This window comes from Typopeltis vanoorti, chromosome 3 (genome assembly GCF_054136105.1).
Source record: "Typopeltis vanoorti isolate ZY-2024b chromosome 3, IOZ_Tvanoo_1.0, whole genome shotgun sequence".
Lineage (NCBI taxonomy): Eukaryota > Metazoa > Arthropoda > Arachnida > Uropygi > Thelyphonidae > Typopeltis > Typopeltis vanoorti.
Genome location: NC_143551.1, coordinates 60,306,088 through 60,333,244, shown reverse-complemented (window position 1 = coordinate 60,333,244; position 27,157 = coordinate 60,306,088). Strand labels below are relative to the sequence as shown.

The 27,157-nt window shown below is 38.8% G+C and overlaps 1 protein-coding gene across 1 annotated transcript in view; it reads right to left on the bottom strand.

Moving 5' to 3' along the window:
- Positions 1–27,157, bottom strand: part of LOC150108187 (APOBEC1 complementation factor-like) — a 340,004-nt gene that overhangs the window by 88,257 nt on the left and 224,590 nt on the right. The window contains exon 7 of the mRNA XM_090390425.1: positions 6,860–6,977. Coding sequence (XP_090246551.1) covers positions 6,860–6,977 — 118 coding nt within the window. The remainder of the gene's footprint in view (positions 1–6,859; positions 6,978–27,157) is intronic.

The following is a 27,157-nucleotide window of genomic DNA, read 5'->3' as shown; positions in this document are numbered from 1 at the left end:
CATTTCCTTTTGGATATGTATATTGCTATGGAGCATGAAGGGTACCTTGTAACTTCCATGGTCTAGCTCCTGCTGATGAGACTCAATAAAGGTCAAATACAGTCTGAGTAAGGAAATGTGCTTTGCATTATGGGATACTAAAGTAATTGGGATGTCAACAGCCTCTATACATAAGCAGCTTAGTTGTGAAGATACTTCATGTGCAAACTTTGTTTGCTTACAACTGGATAAAGCATTAATGTCATTTGATTATTATTATTACGTGACACCCCCCAAGGAGTCCAAAGACTCATCAAGGGAGGACACCTACTTGAAAACTCTCCATCTCCACCACTCAATCCACAAACTACAGCAAATCACATAATCTACATCAATGCCATCTACTGCCCACTACCACCACTAGTATTTTCACAGACAGTTGTCACTGTACTAAATTTTTTTCCATCTGAGGAAACAAAGCATGTACACAAATTCTGATGTCAGTACAATGATCTTAATATTTTTATAATGGAATGTCAAAGTTTGCTCTACCCCAAAAGAACTTGTTTTGATTAGTCAACTAAATGATAAAACGAATTTATTTTAAATATGAAAACTGAATGTTATGGATTAAGAATCATATCTAAAGACAACTTTTTTGTGTGCATGTGTGTTTTTAATGGAAGCAGTTATTTTTACTCCTCTCCCTTTCAAACTTCATTGTCAATTTACTGTTCATTTGAATTCAAAACAAATAAATGCAAATGAACATGCAACAGAGTTGAATATGTTCACAGGCTTTATAAAATTGCATGCCATAATTACTATAACTGTTATGTAATTCTTATGTGGAAGCCACTAGTATATTTTTGTATTATTACTTAACGCAACATTCATTCAACTAGGTGTGTGTGTGTGTGCGTGCGCGCGTGTGTGTGTGTGCGTGCATGCGTGCACACACGAGCATGCATATAGAGAGAAATCAACTGACATCTAAAATCAAAATATGTAATTGAGAGTATTTTAAAGATGCTAAAGAGTATTGGTGATTACAGGCACCAGCACCTTTAACATACTGATATTTACAAATTCTGTAGTTTACAAATATCCAAATATATTATTTTTCTTCAATTCTAAGTTAGTTTGATATATTAAAAAGCCTCATCAGTGGAACATTCTCAAATCCCATTTTGGCTGTGTGCAGGACAGTGTTTGGGCCAGTTTTAATTACTGGATCTGGGAGCTGGTTTGGAGATATAGCACTTGACCAGAGGCTAGAGAACACAGATGTGAGCGTTTTGAGTAGAATTAGGGGAGTGGGCAGATATAAATGGCAGTATCATGTTGAGAATGAGAATGTTGCGAGTGAGCTTGAGATTGTTGGCATTCAGGAGCATGTGGGTAGGACTGATGTAAAGTGGTGTGGTCATTTGAATGGAGTGGCAGAGAAGGGATTAACAAATGGCCCCTAGTTCTCCCACCAGCAGACTTGGTGGTGGAAGGACTAGGGACCATGTTTGAAAACTGAGCAAGTGTAATAAGCAGGGGTGTAAGGACTAGATTTTTTGCTTGGAGAGTGATGAATGAGTGGAATCGGTTGCCAGCCTCTGTTGCAGGTGCCATGACTGTGAATGAATTCAATACAAAGTATGGCTGTTATTGCTCAAATGTTGGATCGAGCTTGGCATGATTTTTAAGACCTCCCTCGATGAGTCTAAGGACTCCATGGAGTAGCCCATAATAATAATAAGTCTTTAGCAAATATAACAGATTTTTTTATTTATATATTATTTATATGCTGTTCTCAATGATGCTATTGGATCTCTAGTTCCTTTATTTTGTAAAAACCAAGCTAGTCTCTTTATATATATACTAGGGGAGCCATCTCCCCCCCCACCACCACCACTGGTAGGCCGATTCTCCTTGAATTCTGATGACTCGAATTTTGAAGACTCGACACTCAGGGTAGCCCCTAAGTTTCAAAATGTTTCAAAAAATGTGACATAAAAAAAAGCTTATCATTTTATACATATAGGGTAGATACATACAAGACATGTCCAAAAAAAGACCGAACTTTTGGTATAAAGACTTTATTGCTCATTTAACAACGTTATCCCCATTCAAAGTAGTCCCCTCTACTGGTGATACACTGTTCCCAATGTTTCTTCCATTATTGGAATGCACTTTCTGTGATGGTACACAGTTCTCTTATTGCATTTTCCTGAATCTCCTCTATGGTTTGGAAACGACATCCTTTCAAAGTGGTTTTAAGTTTGGGAAACGAAAAAGTCTGTTGGGGCTAAGTCCAGAGAATAGGGTGGATGGGGGCACAACGGATGTCTGATGTCTTGCCACATAACTGCAGATAACGAGCAACGCATGAGCTGATGTCTCCTCCAACACCCAAGTCTGGTTTTCCCACAATTGACGCCTCTTCCTGCACACAGCATCCCTCAAACAAGCTAAAACTGACTGGCACAACTCTTTATTTACCATCTGACCATGTAGTACAAATTCATAATGGGCCATGCGTTTCCAATCAAAAAATACAACCAACATCACTGTTCTGCCCTTGCGTTCAGTTCATACAATCCTCCCCATATGCTTGGTTAAGTAATTGAAATGTCTCTCTCTCTCTCTCTCTCTCACACACATTCTTCAAGCTTTTTTTTAATTGTCACTAATCCGGCAAACAGCTTGTGCATGTGCTCACTTCAGTGGAATGTAATTCGACAACAAATGCTCATAGCAGAACAGGGTATATGGCAGTTTGTTGTCAAAACCTGCTATTGAGTGTGCTCAATAGCTCTCTCGGTAGCCTCGGGTGTGCTCTCTGTGCCAGTTGGCACACTATTTAAAAAAGTTTGGTCTTTTTAAAACATGCCTCATACACTTTTCAACAATAGCAACTGTTCTCTTTTTTGATGATTTTCAATAGTATTTTGGAAGTATGTGGCATAAAGCTAAGTCCTGAACTAGTGACATTCATTAGCCTTTGTTTTCTTGAATGACTAGGATTATTAGGGATAATAAATGGTTTTTGTAGCCATTTTTCTTCAATGTAAATTCTGTTCGCAATTCTTTAGTTTGCTAAGAAATTATCTCCTCCAGCTTTTAATAGTTCAATTGGGACTTCATCTATTCAAGAACCTTTTTTCTGTGGAAGGGATTTCAATGCAGCATCAATCAAATTTCTCTTTTGTAATTTCCAATAAGGGTTCATTTTGATTGTCTTTGTGTTGAGTAACATCTGAATATTCCTATATGTTTTGGAAGTCATCATTTTCCTCCATATAAGTTTCCTATAAATCCCTTCTACTTTCTTCCAGAAAGTTAGTCATAATGTGATCTTAATCATAAATAATTACAGTATCATAATATTGTGTGTACATCCATTGGGAGTATGCATCAGGAATGAGCCAAGCCAATTATTTTGGATGATTATTAGTGAAATTTGCACACTCAGTCTTTAATGTACACTGTTTCCAAAAACTAAGGAACAAAGAGAAATATCAGTGACTCAAAAACTGTATGATGAATTTTTATGCAATTCAGTGAAAAGCAGTATTATATGAGACGTGAAAGAAACACCCATAAAAATTGTAAATAAATAGTTTAATTCAGTAACAAATGGGTACATGAAGAGAATAGTCAAAAACAGAGGTCAAAATGAGATTGCCAAAAATGCCTAAGCTGTTAATAACAACCACTGCTCCTGAAAAGCTCTCCTAAATCCTTCAATGTTTTGGAGAAGAGTATTGACAGCAGCAGCACATTTACCAAGAGCATCCCAAACATGCTCAATGGGATTAAGATCAGGAGACCTAAATGGCCAGTACACACTAACAATATTCTCTTCTTCTTGAAGATAGTGGTCCACAAGCTTTAAATTATATATTTAGTTTAATCCCTTATCCAAGTGTAAGCAAACAAGTTTGTGCCTGAAGTATCTTCAGGACTGGGGCAACTCGTGGCAAAGGTAGACTGAGTTCTCATCACTTTCTTAGTATCCCATAATGCTATGCATTATGGGGAGGATCACTACCTAGACCGGTTTCGACCTTTATTGAGGTGCTGTTTAAGTAGAGACCACTCTAAAAATTAAGCGGTCCCCCCCAGACCACTCCCTACAAGTGACCGAGGGACCGTTCAACTCAGTGGTGGCTCCACTCTGTGACAGGCTCACCCCACCACCAAGCAGAGCTATAATCTCAGCAGTGGCCTCACTCAGAAATAAGCATAAACCTACCCCAAGCAGAGCCTTTCACATCTCAGAGAAAGCAACTACTTCTGCACCAAAGCACATCAGTGGGAGCCAGACCCAGAAGTGATACCAAAGTTGAAGCAATGCAGAAGTCATATTTCCATATGCCAGTTGCCAAAAGGTGTCACACCTTATTATTAAATTACTCTGGATTAGAGAAATATGTTGGAAGTTTTTTTCACTTGATTAGACTATAAATTATATATTTAGTTTAATCCTTTATCCAAGTGTAAGCAAACAAGTTTGCACCTGAAGTATCTTCAGGACTGGGGCAACTTGTGGCAAAGGTGGACTGAGTTCTCATCACTTTCTTTAGTATTCCATAATGCAAAACACATCTCCTTGCAGACAAGTATAATACTATGCATTATGGGGAGGGTCACTACCCAGAACGGTTTCAACCTTTATTGAGGTGCAAACTTGTTTTCTTACACTTGGATTAAGGATTAAACTAAATATATAATTTATAGTCTAACCAAGTGAAAAAAATTTCCAACATCTTTCTCTAATCCAGAGTAATTTAATAATAAGGTGTGACACCATTTGGCAACTGGCATATGGAAATATGACTTCTGAATTGCTTCAACCTTGGTATCACCACTGGGTCTGGCTCCCACTGGTGAGACCTCAAAAAAGGTCGAAACCGATTGGAAGCTTGGGTGATGAATGGCAATGAAACCCATGAAGTTTTAACTGAGGCTCGGCTGTTGCTGTCACCCAGGTCCTGGGTGGGGTTGGGTAATGCTGTAGCCCGTGAAGTTAACTGAGGCACAGCTGTTGCTGTTACCCCTCGGATGAGAGAGATGAGATATGAGCGGCTCTGCTCGGTGGTGGGGTGAGCCTGCCACGGTGTAGAGCCAACCAGTTCTGAGAGTTCTTCTCAGTGGCAGAGTAGTGAGCCTGTTACTGAGGGGAACAACGGTGAGTTTTTGGAGTTTGACCTGTACTTGAACATTCAAAAAAGATTGAAACTGGCTGGAAGCTTGGGTGATGGATGGCAATGCTGTAGCCAATGAAGTTCTAACTGCGGCTCGGCTGTTGCTGTTACCCATAGAGGGGTAATGGATGGCAATGCTGTAGCCCATGAAGTTAACTGAAGCATGGCTGTTGCTGTTACCCCTCAGATGAAATATGAGCAGTTCTGTCAGTCGTGGGGGTAAGCCTGCCAATGGGTAAAGCCAAACGCTGAGAATTCTTCTCAGTGACAGGGTGAGCCTGTTACTACTAAGGGGAACAATGCTGAGTTTTGATCCTTCATTGTTTGGTGATCCGGGGGATCTCATGAGTTTTTGGAGAGGTAACCCTGCGCTTAATACAGGGAAACCGGTCTGGGTAGTGATCCTCCCCATAATGCATAACATTATACATGTCTGCAAGGAGATGTGCTTTGCATTATGGGATACTAAGGAAAGTGATGAGAACTCAGTCCACCTTTGCCAAGAGTTGCCCCAGTCCTGAAGATACTTCAGGTGCAAACTTGTTTATTTACACTTGAATGAAGGATTAAATTAAATATATAATTTATAGTCTAACCAAGTAAAAAAAACTTCCAGCACTCACAACCTTTGTTTGATGAGGACAAGCATTATTGGCTTGTAGGATAAATATTTCCACAATCATACCCATATAAGCACGAACATAGGGATTCAGGATGTTGTCTATAAGTTGCAGCATTCAATCAGCTAGGAAGCATATATATAGGTCACTGTGTCCACCAAACAAGATGTCCCCCACACCATCACACTACCACCACCACCATAAGCATTACTTTCACAGATATCAGAGAGATGTTACCTGGTTCTTTCCAGACTAGATCATGTCTGGTATCTTTGTAGAACAAATTGGGACTTATCTGTAAACAATACCAACCCCCATTGGGGGTTGGTATTGGATCATGGATCCAGTTGATGTTGAGTCTGGCTCATTTCAAACATTCTCTCCAGTGGAGTGGGGACAGAGGTACACATAGTACTGGTTGCCTAGCATACAGACTACCTTCATAAAGCCTTCAAGTACATAATGGAAGCAGATACCAATGTTCTTGTAGCCAACACAAGGTCAGATCAACATCAACATCAACTGGATCCATGATCCAATGGGGTAGCACTCCTGTTGCAATAAGCAGATAATTTGGAAATGTCTATCATCCACTGCAGTTAGTTCATTGCTTTCCTTTACTGTGACTCTGGGATGTTGTTTGTGATTGTTGGAATTGGTTCCATAGTCTGTGAATGAACCATGGAACAACTCACAAGCAGCCATTTGACTACCTTTACCTGACTTTGGTCAGTCTGTGGTGTTATGATGGCTCCCCACCTGGATTCATTGGTTAAATGAAGTCTTGAAGAAGTCTCCAAGAATTTTGCTATCATGAAATGTCTTGTTGTCACTCCAGATATGAAATGTAAAACCACTCCAAACTGCCCACTTTTATGTTGTGGTTCATTTGCATATAATGCTGACAAAGCCACTCATTTGTCATAATGTATCTTTTCCCCTTATTGCATTTTTTCTCTTTGTCCTTAATGTATAGAAACCATTGTATCTTTATAAAATGTCAAATTTTCCATGTGGTTAATAATTCCTAATTTAAAAATATAATGGAAAGCATCTCACCATCAGCAGGGATACCCAACTGCAAAAGAACATAATCTGCTGCAAACTGCCTAGCTTCTTCAAGATTACTACATAGCTTATTAGGCTGATACTGGTGGCCAAGGGCAGGTATTGTAACCTAAAATGATGTATAACAAGTTTTTTAATCAATTTTTATACTCTGTGTGTATGTGTGTGTGTGTGTGTGTGTGTGTGTGTGTGAGAGAGAGAGAGAGAGAGAGAGAGAGAGAGAGAGAGAGAGAGAGATTGAAATATTAATTATGCAGGCTCCTTTGAGGAGTCTAAGGACTCATAAAATATCCCATAATAATTTTTTTTTGTCTGCATTACATTTTTAGTTGAACATGTAATTCTTAAAAAGTCCTGGAGTAAACAAAATCATAAACATAACAAGTATTAAGGCAAAAATGCATTATACTTATCGTTTTTTTTTTTAAATTCTTTTGATGGTGTGGATGAGCCTATTATATTGGTAGTAGCACTGCTATCAGCATGGCCTTCGAAATGGGATAGGTCTAAGATGAGAATCGGATGAAAAGAGGCCAGTCTGCCCTTGATGTGTCTATGTGAGGATGACAACTTCCATCTCATACTAGTCACAAAACAAGTATAATTTATTCTTCATTGAATGGACTTAAATGGATACTAACCCAAGCTTCAGAATAATGGACTCTGATTTGGATGATCTGGAAATCCGTATAAACTTCTCGTGTAATATGAGAAATTTATACGGATTTATGAATAATATGAATTAAATAGTTATGAATAGATACGAAAGGACACTCTCTTACTACTTTACTGTGGAAACAACTCAGATAAACATGAAATAGAAACAGATTTTATAATTATTAATGTATATATACCCACAGAAGAGGACAGAAAACATAAATTCTATTTTTAATAAAAAATTGGAAATTATCCTTAAAATAATAACACAAAAGGATATACAGTAGATTCCGGTTAATTGGGGCAGCCATTTATTTGGGACAAAATTTGAAGAACAGAAACAAATCGGGACTATAACTCAAAGTTGTTTCTCTTATTTGGGCCACCTTTCTGCTTAATCATGAGAGTGGCTGTAGACAGCGCACGTGTAGTGAATTACATAGAGAGTGTTGCTGTCAGTCAGAGCTGGGATACAGAGTAGAGAGAATGTGCATATTTTGAAGTGTAACGATTCTATTTACAGTGACTGCTAGGTAGAGTACTTTTGATTAAAACAGGTGTGTGTGTTAATTTTTTACTAAAAGGTGTAACAAACAGTGTAGCAATTACAATTTTTTTTTTTGTTTTTATAAGACCCCTGTCAAGATCTAACATTATCAGACAAAACTGCCTTACTTGACAAAATAAAAAGCCAACCATCTAACACGCCAGTCACTGTCAGTTGGCAGAGATAATTGGTCTTCCAAAATCTACAATTGCATGTTTGTTACGCCAGCAGGCCAAATTAGGAGAAGAATGTCCATCGCGCAATCGACAAATTACAAAAATGGAAGCGAGAAGACAAGGATCCAGATGTTCAGGAGACTCTTAATCAATGATCCTCTATTGTAATTGGATGAGGCATGCATGTTAATGGTCAAATATTAAAAACCAAATCAGAAGAGTTAGCTAGAAAGCTGGGTCATGTGAGCTATAAAGCTACAGAGTTATAGCGATGGAAAACCAGACATGAAATAAAATTTAAGAGGGCGCATGGTGAGAAGAACAGTGTTGATACTGTGAGTGCTGAACAATGGAAATCAACTAAACTACCCAAACTGCTGAAGAAGTTTAGTCCTTATGAGATCTGCTGATGAAACAGGTCTGTTTTATTGTACTACACCAGACAGTTCCCAGAGCTAACTTGCAGTACTGTCAAGGTCAAAAAAAAGCAATGGATGGCATTACAGTTTTGTGTGGCCGTAATGTGCTGGAAAGTGACAAATGGAAGCTGTTGATTATTGGAAAAAAGCACTAAGCCTTGATGCTATAAAGAGCTTAGAATGGACAGTTTGCTAGTTCTAAATTATGAGAACAAAAATAACAAAAATGCACGGGTGAATTCTGTTATTTTTCAGGAATGGCTAATGAGTTGGGATGCAGAACTGTAATGAAATTTAAGAAAAATTCTTCTGCTTCTTGACCACTGTGCAGCACACCTTCAATAGATTGTATGAAAAACATTCAACTTGAATTTCTTCCTGCTAACACCATATCTCTGGTACAGCTACTGGACATGGGAATCATAAAAAATTTAAAGACATTGTATCGCAAAAGGTTGGTAGGCTATATCCTTGAAAAAATTGAAGAAAATACTAACATCATCTTCAATGGCCAAAGAGACCAACGCAAAGGTCACTATTTTACAGGCAGTACAATTTGTTGCAGATAGTTGGCAAGAAATAAGCAGCAAAACAATTCAAAACTGCTTTGCTCATTGTGGCTTTAAGAATTCAGACCAGGAAATGCCAGATATATTATTATTATTATTATCACCCCAAGACCTCATGGAGCCAAAGACTCATCTGGGAGGTCCTTTTATCACAAACACAGCTCATCATACCATGTCTTAAACACACTCAATCTCCTTGCAGACACCACACTCTCAAAAAAGGCATTCCAATCATTCACAACTTTGCATGAAAAAAACCTGCTTCTTACTCCCCTACTCATACCCTCTTTATACAGTTTCCAGGGATGACCTCTGGTTCTTCCACTATTTTATGAAGAACTTCTCCAGCATTAATCCTATAACAACCTCTTACCAACTTGTAGGTCTCTGTCATATCTTCTCTCTTTCTTCTATCCACCAAACTCTGCAAATTACATCTTCTCAATCTTTCCTCATATTTGATATTCCAGAGGTCAGAAACTACCTTAGTCAATTGCCTTTGGACCCTTTCCAACATCTCTTCATCCTTCTGAAAACCAGGTGACCAAATCTGGGCACAATAGTCATTGTGTGGCCTAATCAAAGCCTTATACAGCGAAACAAGAATCTCCCAACTTCTACATGTCAGTGTCCTCCGCATCATTCCCAGAAGCCTTTGTGTTGTCTTCACAATTTTGGCTATGTGCCCCTTTAATTTCAGATCCTTATCCACTATACCCCCCCCCAGATCTCTTATTTCTTCCACCTCCAACAATATATCCTCACCAAGTATAAATTCTGCATCTCATCTTTGTTTTCCAAATTTTAAAACCTTACATTTTGCAACATTGAACTCGCCCCCCCCCCCCCATTTCCGTGCCTAATCACTCAATTTATTCAAGTCTTCTTGTAAGGCCCCCAACATCTTCACTACTCTATATGGTTCGTCCTAACTTTGCATCATCTGCAAACAACTGAATATCTCCATCCAAATCTTCGCCAATATCATTAATATACAAGTTAAATAGTAATGGCCCTAAAACAGACTTCTGAGGCACTCCACTAGTGACTTTCCTTTTCCTGGATATCGCTTCCCCATACACAACTTGTTGATACCTATCAGATAGTCAGTCTCCAATCCAATGCACTAGTCTAATATCCAACCCCATCTGCTCTAGGTTGACTGTCAACTTATCATGCAATATCTATCAAAAGCCTTTGTGAAATCGAAGTATATTACTACGTATCCTTCTCCTCTGTCCAAGGAAGCAGTCACTTTATTGTAATAAGTAAGTAGATTACTAAAACATGACCTCCCTTTAGCAAATCCATGATGTCCATAAAAGATAATACTATTGTTGTCAACCCAACTCTGGATCCTAGTCTCACAAGCTTCTCCAACAACTTAACCATAACACCTGACACACAGACAGGCCTATAGTTTAATCACCTCCTTAATGATGTGTCACAATCTTGCCCTCCTTCCACTCCTTAGGAACTTGACCGAGTGCAAGACTGGTATTAAAAAAATATGTCACGGCAGGTGTAAACTCCCTGGCACATTCCTTCAGAATACATGGTGATATATTATCAAGTCCCACGGCCTTATTAACATCTAGTTTACTCAACTCCCCATACACCTCTTGCTTGCTTACAGTCAGTCTCTCCTTCCCCATCATCAGCTGCTCTCAATCTCTCCATGAAGTCACATTCGCAAGATTGAAAGACCTTTATGAACTGTTCGTTAACAACATCCAACCAAGTATTTGATTCCATTCACCTCTATCTCACACTATACTGCCTCAAAACCACTGGCACTATTTACCTCTTGCATCCCTACTTTGTATGGACATAACTCTTTCTCTATCATCAATAGCACTCCCCCCTCCCTTTCTATCCTCACGAAACATATCATACCCTTCCATCTCTATTCCTGTCTGGATGTCGTCCTCTTCCAACCATGTCTCACTTATTCTGACAATCTTTGGGTGAACAGACACAATTAGTGCAACCATTTCATCTGCCTTGTTTCTTATAGTATTTGTATACAAACACAACAGCTCATTTCTGGATCTACAGCTAGTTCCACTGATACCACTCACTCGATTTGATCTCTCCATGCTCGACTGGAGCCATTTCCCTTTCTGCCCATTCATTCTAGAACCCTCCCCCAATTTTAACTGTTTCCTCTCGATCCCAGGTCATCCCATTCCTTTCCTGTCTACACATGCTCTCACCTCCTCTTGGTGCATCCATCCTACTCACGCTGTGTACCCCTGTCCACCCTGAGTCTCCCTGTTTCCCTGCTCCTCTTGCACACCCTTTCACTCATTTTCTATATTCATACCACTCACTTCCCCATTCATAACCACCTCTTCAATCTCTCCTGTCTTACTCTCCTGCTCTTCCACATCACTTCCTGCTTGATCTGATTCATTCTCTCTACTCACTTCACTACCTTCCAGCAGCAGTCTCTCCAAGCAACTCACACTATAACCACTCAAATGCAGTCCATCGCTCCCATACAGTTTCCCATACAATTCACTCTGTCCTTCAAACTCATTCCATACTAACAAACTGTACTCCTATTTCCTCACACATTTCAGCCAGCATATCATTCATAATCCTTCCCTCACCACAGTCATACCTAGGCATCACGCTCACTACCCTTCCTGTCACACTATTCTCTTTTATCCTTCTAAGCAGTCTCCTGATATCCATTCTGATGTGCTCTTTGTCTCAAATCATTCGTTCCTATTAAAACCATCAACTCCTTTGCTCGCTTCCTCCTCATATCCAATGCCTCAATCACTCTACTCATATTGCCACCTGGAAAACATATCTTATGCATCCTATCATCCAGCACACCTTTAATAATGGAGTCGCCATACGTCACTCGCTCATCTTTCATTAACTCTTTCATCCCATCAAGATTTGTTTTAATAGTTTTTACCCGAATTTTCTTAATTTCATTCCGCATCCATTTCATCTCCTGCCTCATCCAATCCAATTCAACTTCTGAATCTCACGTCACATTCTCTCTATCATTCAATCTTTTTAATTTTTGACTAACTCTCAATCCTCCCTCCTCTTCTCACTTTCATTCATCCTTCTGTGTTTCCATACTTTCGCTATCATTCATTCTTTCGATTTTTTCCACTTTCGATTCCTACGTCACGCCATTTCCGGTTTCATTCGTTCTCTCAATTTCGTTCCCTTCCACCACTCTTGCCTCACTTTCGTCCTTTTTAACATCTGTTACAGTTTTCAGATCACTCGTTTTCTTTACTGATTTTTTAACATATTTTTGCCTCTCTTTCACACCATCCTTCTCTTTCGAACGTGCACTCATTTTCCTTGCAACATTCTCGCTACTAACACTTTCTGTCATCAATTTCATGTAAGCAATCATCAATTCCTCATTCAGGTCAAACTTCGCACACACACACACCCTCCTTCCATCCACTCTAAACATCCACAAATCATTTATGTAATCGAAAGAATACATATAGCACACCTCACACTTAACGAAATGACTGAAGTCTAAGTTAAAGTCATGGATGACAAAGCCACCGCCATGTTTCCTCTGCCGGTTACCACTCTAAAGTCTAATAATAGCAACGAATTCGTAATTAAGTTTAAGCAAAACAAAATCCCCCACACTAATAATAATGGTAGTGCACAACTTTTACAGCAGCTCTTACTCAAACAAATTCTCATATATATACTTAATTATTCCAAGAATAACTTATCTCAAGGATGAGATAAGTTATTCTTGTTTAAGTTATAAGGAAGTGAATGAGATTAGAGATTTGGGACTGATGGCTGAAGTAGACTGAGGTTAAGAGGGCATATTGCTAGTTGCACATCGTAGTGTACCCTATGATAAGAAGTACTGTAACATGCAAGGATAAGGAATTCACCTGGTTTTCAATGAGATGTGGAGACATTGGAGAGGGTCAAGAGACAAGTGACTAAGACAATATCAGGAGTTTGGAATGCTTGCTATGGGGAGAGGTTGAAGAGATGTGGATTGCAGAGTTTCATGGATAGGAGGAAGAGAGGTGATATGATAGAGACGTTTAAGTCAGTGAGAGGATTTTATCATATTAATCCAGAGGAGATTATAAAAAGAGTAGAAAGGTGAGAGGGAAAGAACCAGAGGTCATTCCTGGAAGTTATGTAAAAGTGTGGTGAAGAAGCATGTGAGGAGTAGATTTTTTACATGGAAAATTGTCTGTGAATGGAATGCATTGCAAGAATGTGTTGTTAATGAGGAGTGTTAATTATTATTATTATTTGACACCTCCAGGGAGTCCAAAGACTCATCAAGGGAGAGTGTGCCAACGGCATCGAACGATTGTTTCCCCTTCCAACTGCTAACCGCGCTCAAACTTACTTAACTGACCCTCTGCTACTAATGGCTCAGTTAAGTAAGTTTGAGCGTGGTTAGTAGTTGGAAGGATATTTATCATGTTATCAGTTCATTCAACTGACAACATGATAAATATGTTGTCAGTTGAATGAACCTCCCACGATGAGTCTGTCGACTCCATGGAGGGTGTAATAATAATAATAATAATAATAATAATATAATATTCCAGGAAAAGCATCAGCCAAGGAAGCCCTAATACCAACAGATAAAGGCCACCCCCAACGGATTCAAATCCCTGGATGCTCAAAAGCTTCCTAAGGCAAAAACCTTAAGGGAGCAGATTTTTTTGCAACTGACAACATGATAAATATGTTGTCAGTTGAATGAACCTCCCACGATGAGTCTGTCGACTCCATGGAGGGTGTAATAATAATAATAATATAATATTCCAGGAAAAGCATCAGCCAAGGAAGCCCTAATACCAACAGATAAAGGCCACCCCCAACGGATTCAAATACCTGGATGCTCAAAAGCTTCCTAAGGCAAAAACCTTAAGGGAGCAGATTTTTTTGCAACTGACAACATGATAAATATGTTGTCAGTTGAATGAACCTCCCACGATGAGTCTGTCGACTCCATGGAGGGTGTAATAATAATAATAATATAATATTCCAGGAAAAGCATCAGCCAAGGAAGCCTTAATACCAACAGATAAAGGCCACCCCCAACGGATTCAAATACCTGGATGCTCAAAAGCTTCCTAAGGCAAAAACCTTAAGGGAGCAAAAAAATCTGCTCCCCCGGAATGAAATCACCAACAGGTTTCTCTGTTTAAGACAATATTCGGAGTGCAGCTTACCTCTCCAAAAACTCGTTAGATCACTCAGATCACCCAACAATGACCTGAGTGATCATTTAACTCAGTGTTGCCCCCCCCCCCCAAGTGGCAGGCTCACCCCACCATCATAATCTCAGCTGTGGCCCCCCACTCAGAGACAGGCAAAACCCTACCCACGAAGCAGAGCTACTCATTTCTAAGGGAAAGCACTGCCCCTTCTGCACAAAAGCACATCACTGGGAATCAGACCCAGAGGTGATACCAATGTTGAAGTAATGCAGAAGTCATATTTTTATATATGAGTTTCCAAAACATGTCACACCTTATTATTATAATACTCTAGATTAGAGATTGTTAGTTGTTGAAAGTTTTTTCACTTGGTTATACTATAAATTAAAGATACCAAGAAATTATATACATGGTTTAATCCTTTATTCAAGTGAAAGCAAACAAAGTTTGTGCCTGAAGTATTTTCAGGACTGGAGCAACTCGTAGTAAAGATGGTATGACTTCAGATTACTTGTCTGGCTCCCACTTGGTCTGGGTCTGGCTCATACTGATGGGATCTCGATAAAAGTCGAAACCAGTCTGGATAGTGATCCTTCCCATAATGCATAGCATTATACACCTGTACATGTCTGCAAGGAGATGTGCTTTGCATTATGGGATACTAAGGCAAGTGATGTGAATTAAATACCACCTTTACCACGAGTTGCCCCAGCCCTGAAAATACTTTAGGCGGAAACTTTGTTTGCTCACACCTGAATAAATGGATTGAACCAAGTATATAATTTCTTGGTATCTTTAATTTATAGTAATAACCAAGTGGAAAAACTTTCAACAACTAACTATCTCTAATCCAGAGTATCATAATAATAAGGTGTAACACCTTTTGATTCTGGGGAAGCAGAGTTTCTGCCCAGGGTAATGGATGGCAATGCTGTAGCTGAGTGGTTCCCAACCTTTTCCCACTTGTGTACCCCTTTTAAACTCATTTCTATAAATTCTACCACTTGTTTTTAAAATAGCTGTTTTTAAATAGTGACACTTTTGTTCACTGCCTATCTTAATATAACATAATGGAAATGAGGTAATGAGTTGGGAAAGGAAAATTACTCCACAAAAAAGTACAAATGCGTGCGCATACCCCAAAAGGGTACGCGTACCACTCGTTGGGAACCGATGCTGTAGCCAATGAAGTTTTAACTGAGGCTTAGTTGTTGCTGTTACCCCTCAGATGAGATATGAGCAGCTCTGCTCAGTGGTGGGTAGGGCCTGCCACTGGGTAGAATCAATGCTGAGAGTTCTTCTCAGTGATCGGGTGAGCCTGTTGCTGAGTGGAACAATGCTGAGTTAAAAGATCCTTTGAGTCACTCATTGTTGGATGATCTGGGGGATCATGAGGTTTTGGAGAGGTAACCTCACACATAATACAGGGAAACCAGTTGGTGGTTTGATTCCAAGGGAGCAGAGTTTTTGCTCCTTTAAGGTTTTTGCCTTAGGGAGCTTTTAAGCATCCAGGGATTTGGATGATCCGTTGGGGGTGGCCTGTATTAGGGCTTTCTTGGCTGATGCTTTTCCTGGAATATGAGCATTCTGCTTGGTGGTAGGGGAGCCTGTCCCTGAGCAGAGTCACTGCTGAGTTAAATGATCACTCAGGTTGCTCACTGTTGGGTGAGCTGAGTGATCGCACGAGTTTTTTGGAGAAGTAACCCCCACACTTAAACAGTGAAATCGGTCTGGGTAGTGACCCTTCCCATAATGCATAGCATTATACATATCTGCAAGGAGATGTGCTTTGCATTATGGGATACTAAGGCAAATGATCTGAAGTCATACCACCTTTACCACGAGTTGCCCCAGTCCTGAAAATACTTCAGGCACAAAGCATAAGCAAACTTTGTTTGCTTACACTTGAATAAAGGATTAAACCAAGTATATAATTTCTTGGTATCTTTAAAGTTTATACACACAAAGTTTATACAGCATATATTTTAAGTGCTTAAGGGTCAAAGCTGTATAACTGAGAGGAGACCTCCACATAGCCTTTAAAGGAATGCGGAGAACCGACCAGGGCTTCTGACCTAATGTCCAATCCTCACCTTCTCGTGGTGCACCCTGTTGGGTATCTACTTTGATACTGAACGAACGAGGATGGGCTGGCAATTTGGGATTTCGCCGACCAAATTGTATTCTTATTGGTTAAACCAAAATAAAAAATGATGGTACAACATGACAAAATTTCATGCCGGCTGGGGCGTCGCCCGGTTAAACAAGGCCCCCGTTGTTTTCGCCAGGGAACCAGGGCGAACAGCGAAAAGTCAGCTACTGGAACAAATCTGAAAACAAACCCCAACTCAACATCACCAGAGTTAAAGATTGGTACTATCAACGTAAGAAGCCTGAATGGCAAAGAAATGGAGCTAGCTGAGGAATTAGATAAGTACCAGATCGAAATAATAGGGGTGACTGAAACAAAAAAGACCAAAACTGGTGAGATTTTTCTGAGCAATAAATACAAAATGTTATATTCAGGCAATGACAATCAAGGAAAAGAAGGAGTAGCCATAGTATTCAACACAAAATACGAGGCTAATCTTCTTGAATGGCAGTCAGTCTCAAGTAGAGTAAAGTGGGAAATATGAGAATGGGGAACTGGACAATGAGACTTATTTGTGCCTATGGTCCCACAGAAGGTTCTACTAAGGTAGAAGTGGAGGAATTTTTTGAGGCTTTAGAAAAAGCAACTGACACAATGAAAAAGGAAAAGTTGGTCCTTGTTGGGGATCTAAATAGTAGAGTAGGAAATGATTGTGAGACATACAAAAATATTTTGGGAAAATTTGGAGAAAAGAGCAAAGCTAATAATAATGGCAGATATCTGTTGGATTTCTGCTCAGGACATGGACTGGTTATTACTAACACCATGTTCCAACATAAAAATGTGCACAAATTCACATGGAAAGAAGAGGCTAGGAATAAGAAAAGTCTCATTGACTATGTTATTGTTGATAGTGATGTTTTCTCCCTGGTGCAGGACACCAGAGTGTACAGAGGATTTGAAATTGGAAGAGATCAGTATTTAGTCTTGAGCAGGATAAAATTGAATTTCATATTGAAAAGAATAACATGTAAGAAAGTTTTAAAGCGAATAAAAGTTGAGCAGCTCTCAGATGTGAACTGTAGACATACAGAAATAATACAGAAATATTATTGAAAAGAAAATGAAAGAGTTTGAGAACAGGAATCAAACCTTAGAGATTCAGTGGTAAACTCTGAAGGAAACATTGATTGATTCTGCCAGAGAGGCATGTGGTGAGGTTGTGTGCAAGGATAAAAAAATCAGAACTCCCTGGTGGACACAGGAAGTTAAAGAGGCAGTGAAGGAAAAGAAGAAAGCATATCAAAAGTTCCTGGCAAATAAGTCAGCTTTTACTCTTACAGAATACAGAGACAAATGCTTTTGGACCTGGTGTCGAGGCTAGCTGGTGAACGGTCGTGCTATCGGAGAGCTCTCCTGAGAGATTTGTATTTTTTGCTGATTTATTGGTGTTTTGGATTCAATTTAATGGACTTAAGTGTTTAATTTTGGTATATTATTAGAGCTTTATTAACGTGGTTAGTGTACTAAAGTGTTTTATAACATAATCTATGTCGGAAGTCGCCGCTAGATGAATTCGTAATGAGTAGTGTTCGTGCAAGCTCCGGATAAGATAAGTATCATTTTCAGTTATCGATACAAATTACTTAATATTGTGTAGTTTTGTTTTATTTGCCTTGCGTATTTTAGTGCGTCTATTTTTGGTGTGTTATAACGTTTAATTTGACAAAACACGTTACGGATAAATATGGCACCTGTGCGTAGGAAAATGGCGGCCAGTAATGAAGGTTCGCCATTGTTATCAAAGAACGGTAGCATAAAAGAAATGAGTCAGTGTACTAGCTGTGAAATGTACGCTTTGCGGAGTGCGGTCGGAGTGTGGTTAGATGATGATAAAGGATTGAATGTGTGTAGAAAATGTAGGGAGAATGCGGAATTGAAGCGTATTTCGGATCGTGAGTGTGATATTTTTGTCAACCTTCAAAATGAAGGAAATAGGGATATGACAAGAAACGGCAAAGTTGTACATGAAAATTGTGAGAGTGTGAATGTAGAAAGTGTGAATGATAGTATAAATGGTTTCTCAGAGAACAAAAAAGATGAGATAGATACATTGAGTGAGATCGCGTTGTTGAATAGTGCGATAGAAAGAGCAAAACAGCAGCTAGAGTGCATGAACAAAAGTACACTGAATGAACCAACCAATAATAAAAGGTATGACAGGAAAAATAGACGTATGAATGTGAACATGAACAAAATGAAGGATAGAGTGCTGTATGGAGACTCGTTAGTACGAGGTGTGTTAGTAGAGGATTTGACAAAATCGTACCAACCTGGTGCGACCATAAAGGACGTAACTGCGTCTATTAGAGAGCAAAAGGAAAGGGTGAAAGAAATGATTGTTGTGGCAGGTACGAATGATTTGAAAGGAGATAAAATGGAAATGATAGAAGACCTGAATGAATTGTTTGAGGTAGCAAAAGAAAAGAGTGAGAGAGTTAGAATGATTAGTCTTTTGCCACGGTATGACAGTGAAATGTTTAAAAGGAGGGCTATAATTGCAAATGACTTTATGCGTGGGTTATGTATGACGAGTGGTGTGGAATTTGTGGATGTGTGGAGTGAGTTTGATGGGCGAAAGGATCTATATAAGATGGATGGCTTGCATTTGAATGGTTACGGTGTAAGAAGACTTGAGAAAGTGTTGCTGAATATAGTGGATGTGCAAATTCAGGGAAACTAGATTTGTTAGGGGGGGGGGGGGGGGGGGTAGAGATACAGTCCTTATGGAGGCAGTTGAATGTAAGAATGAATATAATATGCCAGAGCAAATAAGGACAACAAATCAGAGTGGGATAGTTAATATAAGGCATCAAGGTAGGGTTGGGGCTAATGGGGGTCTTAAATTCATGTACACTAATACTAGGAGTATTAGGAACAAGAAGGAAGAGTTTTTGGCCATGGTTGGCACTTCCAGACCACAGGTTATAGGTATTAGTGAAACATGGCTGACTGTAGATGATATAACTAGTGGGATTGAATGTGATGGGTATAGTGTGTTCAGGAATGACAGAGAGAATAAAATGGGGGGAGGAGTATTGTTGATGATAGCTGATGAGCTCCAGCCAAAGAGAATAGAAGTTGAATTGCAGGATAGAGAAAAGAGCACATTTGAGGCCATTTGGTGTGAGATTGTGGCTAGCAGAACTAAATATACAATTGGGTGCTGCTATAGACCAGGTGATGGAAAAGATGGTGGTGACAGTATGCACAAGCAAATAGAAGAAATGGGTGGAAAGAGGGTGATTATTATGGGAGATTTCAACTATGGTCGCATTGATTGGAGTGAGGAGAGGACACATGGGAGGAAGGAACTGGATTTTATGCGGTTATTAAGGGATAACTATCTGCGACAGCATGTAATGGAAAATACTAGGGGTCAGAGAGTGCTTGACCTAGTAATTACATCTGAGGATTTGGCTGTAACAAATATGACCACATTGCCACCAATCGGTGAGAGTGATCATAGGGTCTTAATTTGGGAGGTGGCTAAAGGTGTAGAATTTTCAATTAAGACAGGGTACATGTGGAATTATCGGGCGGGAAAGTATGACAAGCTTAGGAGTTTGATTGGTTCAGTGCCATGGCATGTACAACTGCAAGGACTAGAAGTTGATAGTGCATGGGAGGTAGTTAAGAAGTGCTTGTATGAAGCAATGGCTGACTGTATACCTAGAGTCCGAATAATAAATCAAGTAGGAGTTAAATGGATGAATAACACCATTAAGCTTGAGTTGCAAAAAAAGAAACAACTATGGAGGGAATTTAAGGAGAAGGGTGACCGGCAGGCACATGAACGGTATAAAGCGCAGGCAAGAAGGGTGACGAGTGTGGTAAGAAAAGCAAAAAAGGATTATGAAAGAACATTGGCCATGCAGGCTAAAGAGAATCCTAAACAGTTTTTTAGATATGTAGCAAGTAAAAGGAAAAATGTACATGGCAGATTGATTTTAAAGAATGCTGATGGTAGGGAGGTAATTGAATCAGTTGAGATAGTTGAGTTACTGAGTGAGCACTTTGCAAAAGTATATCATCAAGGTGGTGACATTGCAGAAACGAATAAACCAGTAGATTATACGGGAATTGTGGTTAATGAAGTGGAGGTGAGTAGTCTATTGCATAACCTCAATGTGAATACATCTGTGGGATTGGATGGTATACCAGCTCGTGTTGTACGAGAAGCAGCTAAAGAATTGTCAGTACCCTTGACCATTTTGTTTAATTTGAGTCTCGGGTCTGGGTTAGTCCCGAGCGGGTGGAAAGAGGGGAAAATAGTTCCACTGCATAAAGGTGGTTCCAAGACTGCTGTTGTAAATTACCGACCGATTAGCATATCAGGAATCATTGTAAAGGTCTTAGAGAAAATAGTCAAAAGGAAAATACAAGATTGGATTGAAGAAAATGGGATACTGTATCGGGGACAGCATGGTTTTGTGAAGGGTAGGTCATGCCTCAGTAACTTGCTCACGTATTATAACACAGTGACGGCTGAACTGGATAAGGGTAATGGGTTTACGGTGATTCTACTGGACCTTGCCAAGGCCTTTGACAGGATTCCACATGGAATTCTAATCAGTAAATTGCAGCATATGGGAATGGACATAGGGTTGGTGAGATGGATAGGAGGGTGGTTGACGGAGAGATATCAGAGAGTGGTTTACTCGGGAGTAGAGTCCACAAGACGGCCTGTGACTAGTGGTGTGCCACAAGGATCTGTTCTTGGACGAATGCTGTTTAATTTGTTCATAAATGATATAGGAAATGATCTGAGAGGAACAGTTCATTTGTTTGCGGATGATGCGAAGTTGGGTAGGGCAATAGTGAATGCAGATGACGTCAAAATTTTGCAGGATGATTTGGATAGATTGGAGGTCTGGGCTAAGGAGAATGGATGTCAGTTTAATGTGGCAAAATGTAAGGTTATGCATTTTGGGGTGAAAAGATTGGAGGCAGTTTACTGCATTGGTGGAACCCTGCTCCAGGAAATTGATGAGGCACGAGATTTAGGAGTGTTGGTGGATAGGGAATTGAAATTTAGGGGACACGTTGCAAAAGTGACCAAAACAGCTCATCAAATCACTTGGTTGCTGAAGAATACGTTGACAGGCAGAGACAAGCAGGTTATTGTTCCTCTCTATCGAGCCTTGATAAGACCCCATCTAGACTACTGTGCTCAGATTTGGTCACCTAGGTTTCTTCTTGATGGGGAGAATGTGGAGACGATCCAGAGGCGAGTGACCAAGATGATAGCAGGTCTGTGGAATGAACCGTATGAGAACAGGTTGAGGATTTGTGGGTTGCAAAAATTGGTTGATAGGCGGAGGAGGGGAGATATGATTGAGACATTCAAATTACTGAAGGGTTTCTATAAAATTAATTCAGAAGATATTTTTGAGAACAGGGCTGGTTGTGAAAGGACTAGGGGACATCCATGGAAACTGGGCAAAAGTGTGGTTAGTAAAGGTGTTAGAGCTGGGTTCTTTACTTTTAGAGTAGTGAATGAGTGGAATGCGCTCCCTGAGTCTGTAGTGGATGCTGTGACAGTGAATGAGTTTAAGGCGAGGTATGATAGATACTGTATGATTGTCAGATAGTTGTGATGAATATGATTTGGGGCCTCCCTCGATGAGTCTAATGACTCCCTGGAGTTGCCCGTAATAATAGTAATAATAATAATAAAAATGTAAGAAAGCTAAACAGTGTGTAAAACTAGCTAAACAAAAGTCATGGGAGGACTTTGGCAAGAATATAGAAAATAAATATCAAGAAGGTGGCAAAATATTCTGGAGGTTGTTGAAGAAGCTTAGGAATGGAGGAAAGAGTGCTGTAAAAGGAATTAGAGATGATAAAGGTGAAATGAAAACAGGAGAAAAAGATATCCTTGAAGTATGGAGTAATTACTTTGAAAAACTGCTAAATGAAACAAGCAGTGATGACAGCACAGTGATAAAAAACACTGACCAGGCATGCAGTCAGGAATACATATCCATACTTGAATTAGAAAAAGCCATCAAAGGCTTGAAATGTGGAAAGGCAGCAGAAGTAGATGATATTCGACTAGAAATGCTGAAGTATGGTGGTATAAGAGTCTTACAGTGGCTGCACTGCATAGTTCAGAAAGCCTGGACAGAGGGACGAATTCCCGATGATTGGAGTAGAGCTCTCATAGTACCCATATATAAAAAGGGAAATAAAACTGAATGTGAGAATTACAGAGGTATTTCACTACTGAGTGTTTCTGGCAAGATCTATGCAAGTATATTTGAGAAACGGTTGAGAAGAATTGTGGAAGAAAAGCTTGGTGAAGAACAAGCTGGATTCAGGCCAAATAGAGGCTGTTAAGATCAGATCTTCACTTTACGACAAATAGTCGAGAAAGCATGGGAATATAACAAAGATCTGTATTTAAGTTTTGTCGATTTGGAAAAGGCATATGACAAGGTGCCAAGAGAGAAGCTATTCAATACGCTGCAGTTATATGGTGTCAATGGGACATTATATCAAGCAATACTTAGTCTTTATCTGAGTTGTGAGTCAGCAGTTAGAATTGAAGGAAGTACAGGAAGATGGTTTAATGTTAAATCTGGTGTGAGACAAGGATGTACATTGTCCCCCTCTGTTGTTCATTGTCTATATGGATCACATTATGAAGGAATGTGGTATTAAACCTGATATCAAAATTGGAGATGTTAATGTCAGCTCTTTGCTTTATGCGGATGATGTTATACTTCTAAATAAATCCGCTACAAGTCTGCAAGATTCTCTGACTAAATTGAATAGCTGTTGTAATAGATATGGTATGAAGGTCAGCAATAAAAAGACAAAGACAATAAAAATAGGCAGAATCATTGAAAATGTCAACTGTGTTGTGAATGGAGAACCTGTGGAACAAGTAAAACATTTCAGCTACTTAGGCACAATTTTTACTGAAGATGGTAAACTAAATATAGAAATAAACAACAGAATCAGCAAAGCTGGTATCGTGGGAAGTCAATTGAATAAATTCATATGGAATAAGAGAGAAATTAGTCGGAACACTAAATTAGCTGTATACAAGACTGTGTTCAAACCAATTTTAACTTATGGATCTGAGAGCTGGGTCAGAAGTAAAACACTTGACCAAAGACTAGAGACCGCAGATATGAGAGTCCTGAGAAAGATTAGAGGCGTGAACAGATGGCATCAATGGCAATATCATATTAAAAATGAGGATATTAGGAAAGAACTTGACATTGTCAGCATCCAGGAATGCATTAGCAGAGCTAATCTCAGATGGTATGGTCACTTAAATAGAATGGGAGAGGAAAGATTAGCAAAACAAGTGTTCTCTGCCAGGTTGGCAGGAAAACGACCCAGAGGAAGACCAAGATATAGGTGGATTGATATGGTACAAAGTGCCTTAGACGATAGAAATATAAGATCTGATAATGTTGGAGTCTTGACAAGTAACAGACGGATTTGGAGGAAAATTGTAGATAGGAAGTTAGTAATGATGTAATTTTTTCATGTAGTACTGTCATATCCTATACACCCCTTGAGGGTACATGGCAGGAATTTGATGATGATGATGATATTTTAAGTGAAGTTAGCATTTGTGATCTGTCTTAATGACACTGAAAATTTCAAATGTAATTGAACAAAACACATATTTCATGTAATCGAAAATTTGGACAAATGTTAGGATAACTGTTTTTAGTTAGATATTGTGTTTGGCAGTACAACAAATGGTATTGCTTGAGTCTATGCAGCATATTTTATGTGGAAGGGGACATGCATTTCATTAGATAGTGACATTTTTATCCCAGTTGTCTCTAATTGCACTATTTTTCACAAATAGTGCAATTAGAGAATGAATGCTAATAGAAAATGAATCTTTCTATATTCTATAAGAAGAATGCATCTCATGAAAGCCAATGGACTAGAAACATATGTGGGAAATCCACATGTTCTAGTAATGAGTTTCCTGAGCCACTGTCAAAAAGTAAAATACCGCATTTGATGAAGTTTGAATTTTCTAAGATGTAGCAAATAATTCAGATGATGATTTCAATTGAGTATTGTATTTATGGAGCAGTTCCTTATTTGATGAAGAAGATATTTCACAAAGAATTTTCCTTTTCAAACGAATGGGATCTAGTAAGTAACATGAAAACCAGTTCCGGAATACAGTACAGAAGATTAACTACTTTTACCGCTTGATGAGGAAAATCCATCTACAGTGTATTCTGCGTTTCAAACTGATGGAATTTATGGTAAGAGAAACTAACAGAAATGCAGATCAGTGCTTATCTACAACTCAGGAGTGTGAAACAACATGTATTGATTTTTTCTGATAACCCTTTAATGTATGTGATGGCTATGGTTTTACTGTAATCTATATTCTTTTTTGATGAAGTTTTATGTAGAACTTTATTGATAGTATTTTTGTTATAGTAATTATTTATGTGTTGCTAATAATCTTTAATTCTTGTTTAAGAGCTTGTTGAATAGAGCAAATTGTTATAGCTCTGTTTTGAAGAGTGCTAATGACTCCAAATTTTTGTGATGGGTGGTGATATGAGTTAGCATGTATATATTGCCAATATGTGTCAGTTTGCGGTAAACTGTGAAGGATAGACTGCCTGAGGGAAGACGTGTGACCAGTGTATCCAGGAATGGGAGCGAGTCCTGATTATCAATTTTGATAGTAAATTCTATGCATTCATGTTGTTTGTTCAGGTGGCTAAGAAATGTGTTTAAAGTTTGTCGACCATGTTTATATATATAATATAGATCTTTAGAGTAAAAGAGTAGGTTTTTAGAGTAGATTTACTTTTAACTCTTTAAATTAGGTTTTAAAGTAGGTAGTAAAGTAGTACTTTTAGAGTAGGTTTTGAAGTAAAAGATCTTTACTCTAAAACCTGCAGTGTGGCTTAGATACGTTGACGATGTTTTTATTATCTGGCCACACAGTCGACAAACTTTAAACACATTCCTTAGCCACCTGAACAAACAACATGAAAGCATAGAATTGCTATCGAAATTGGTAATCAGAATTTGCTCCCGTTCCTGGATACACTGGTCACACACTTTCCTTCAGGCAGTCTATCCTTCACAGTTTACCGCAAACCGACACATACTGGTGATATATACATGCTAACTCATATCACCACCCATCACAAAAATTTAGAGTCATTAACACCCTTAAAAACAGAGCTATAACAATTGGCTCTAATCAACAAGCTCTTAAACAAGAATTAAAGATTATTAGCAACACATTTATAAATAATGGCTATAACAAAAATACTATCAATAAAGTTCTTCATAAAACTTCATCAAAAAAGAATACAGATTATAGTAAAACCATAGCCATCCCATACGTTAAAGGGTAATCAGAAAAAATCAATAGAATCCTACACCATTATAATCTCAATGCCACTTTTAAACCACCTATAAAATTAAAAAACATATTCAACTCCTCTAAGGATCCTCTCCTCCCATTGGCATATCCTAGACTTTATTGCATCTACTGCACCTGTAACTTACTTTATATTGGTGAACCTGGACATACAATTACTATACATCAAAATGAACACAAAAGACACATTAAACATAACAATTTTGGTGAAGAAGGCCTCTCAGATCATGCTTTCAACACCCTACACCAAATTGATTGGAAAAGTACCTGCTCATTACATCATACAAAAACCAGGTATGAAAGAAAATTTAACGAAGCCTGTGAAATTCTGATTAACCACCCTAATCTCAACAATAATGGTGGCATAAAAAATTCCAAGAATTTGGATCATATTCAGACTACTTAGTCTCCAGCATACTTTAGGACTTTAAGCAATTTTCAGCTTTTATTGGAAACTATTCCATACCAATTGGTTGAAATTTATATGTATAATCATATAGTTTTATATATATAAATAAACATGTTGCTCTCCAGCCAAATTTAATTTTGTAACCTAATAGGTAATAATAACAGGACTCTAGCATTGATGTAGTAAAGGTTTTTTTTATTTTCCTCACCAGAGGACAGGCCAATAATTGTTGTAACGGTTGGTCAGTAACTTTAGTAAACCAAGTAGATTGTAGTGCAGCTTGTTTCTTGTATATATGTGTATGCTCCAGGTGATGACCTTGATATGAAGATCAAAATGTTGGGTGTTCATTTTGGTTTTTATTAAACTAAAGTTTTACTCTAACACAGTAGTTGTCTCTATAATTTTTGATAATGTAGTAACTAACAATCAAATATATCATTATCTTTAATTATTGTTTTTTAATATATTCTGAAAAGAACATTCCATTTCACCTATTCCTCCACTGGGGGGGGGGGGGGGCAACTAGGAGGTGTGGGCACCTCCAGAGAGTCCAAAGACTCGTTGAGGGAAGGTACCTACTCCACAACTCTCCATCACAACTACAGTGAAATGCCACTACCATCATCAACGCCATCTACTTCCCACTACAACCACTAGTATTTTTTTGTCTGTAAATTGCATATTTTTTCAAGGCAGAATTGTCTGTATGTCAGATGAAAAATCTGAGTTACTGGGAGAAAAAACTCTGCTACCTCTGTA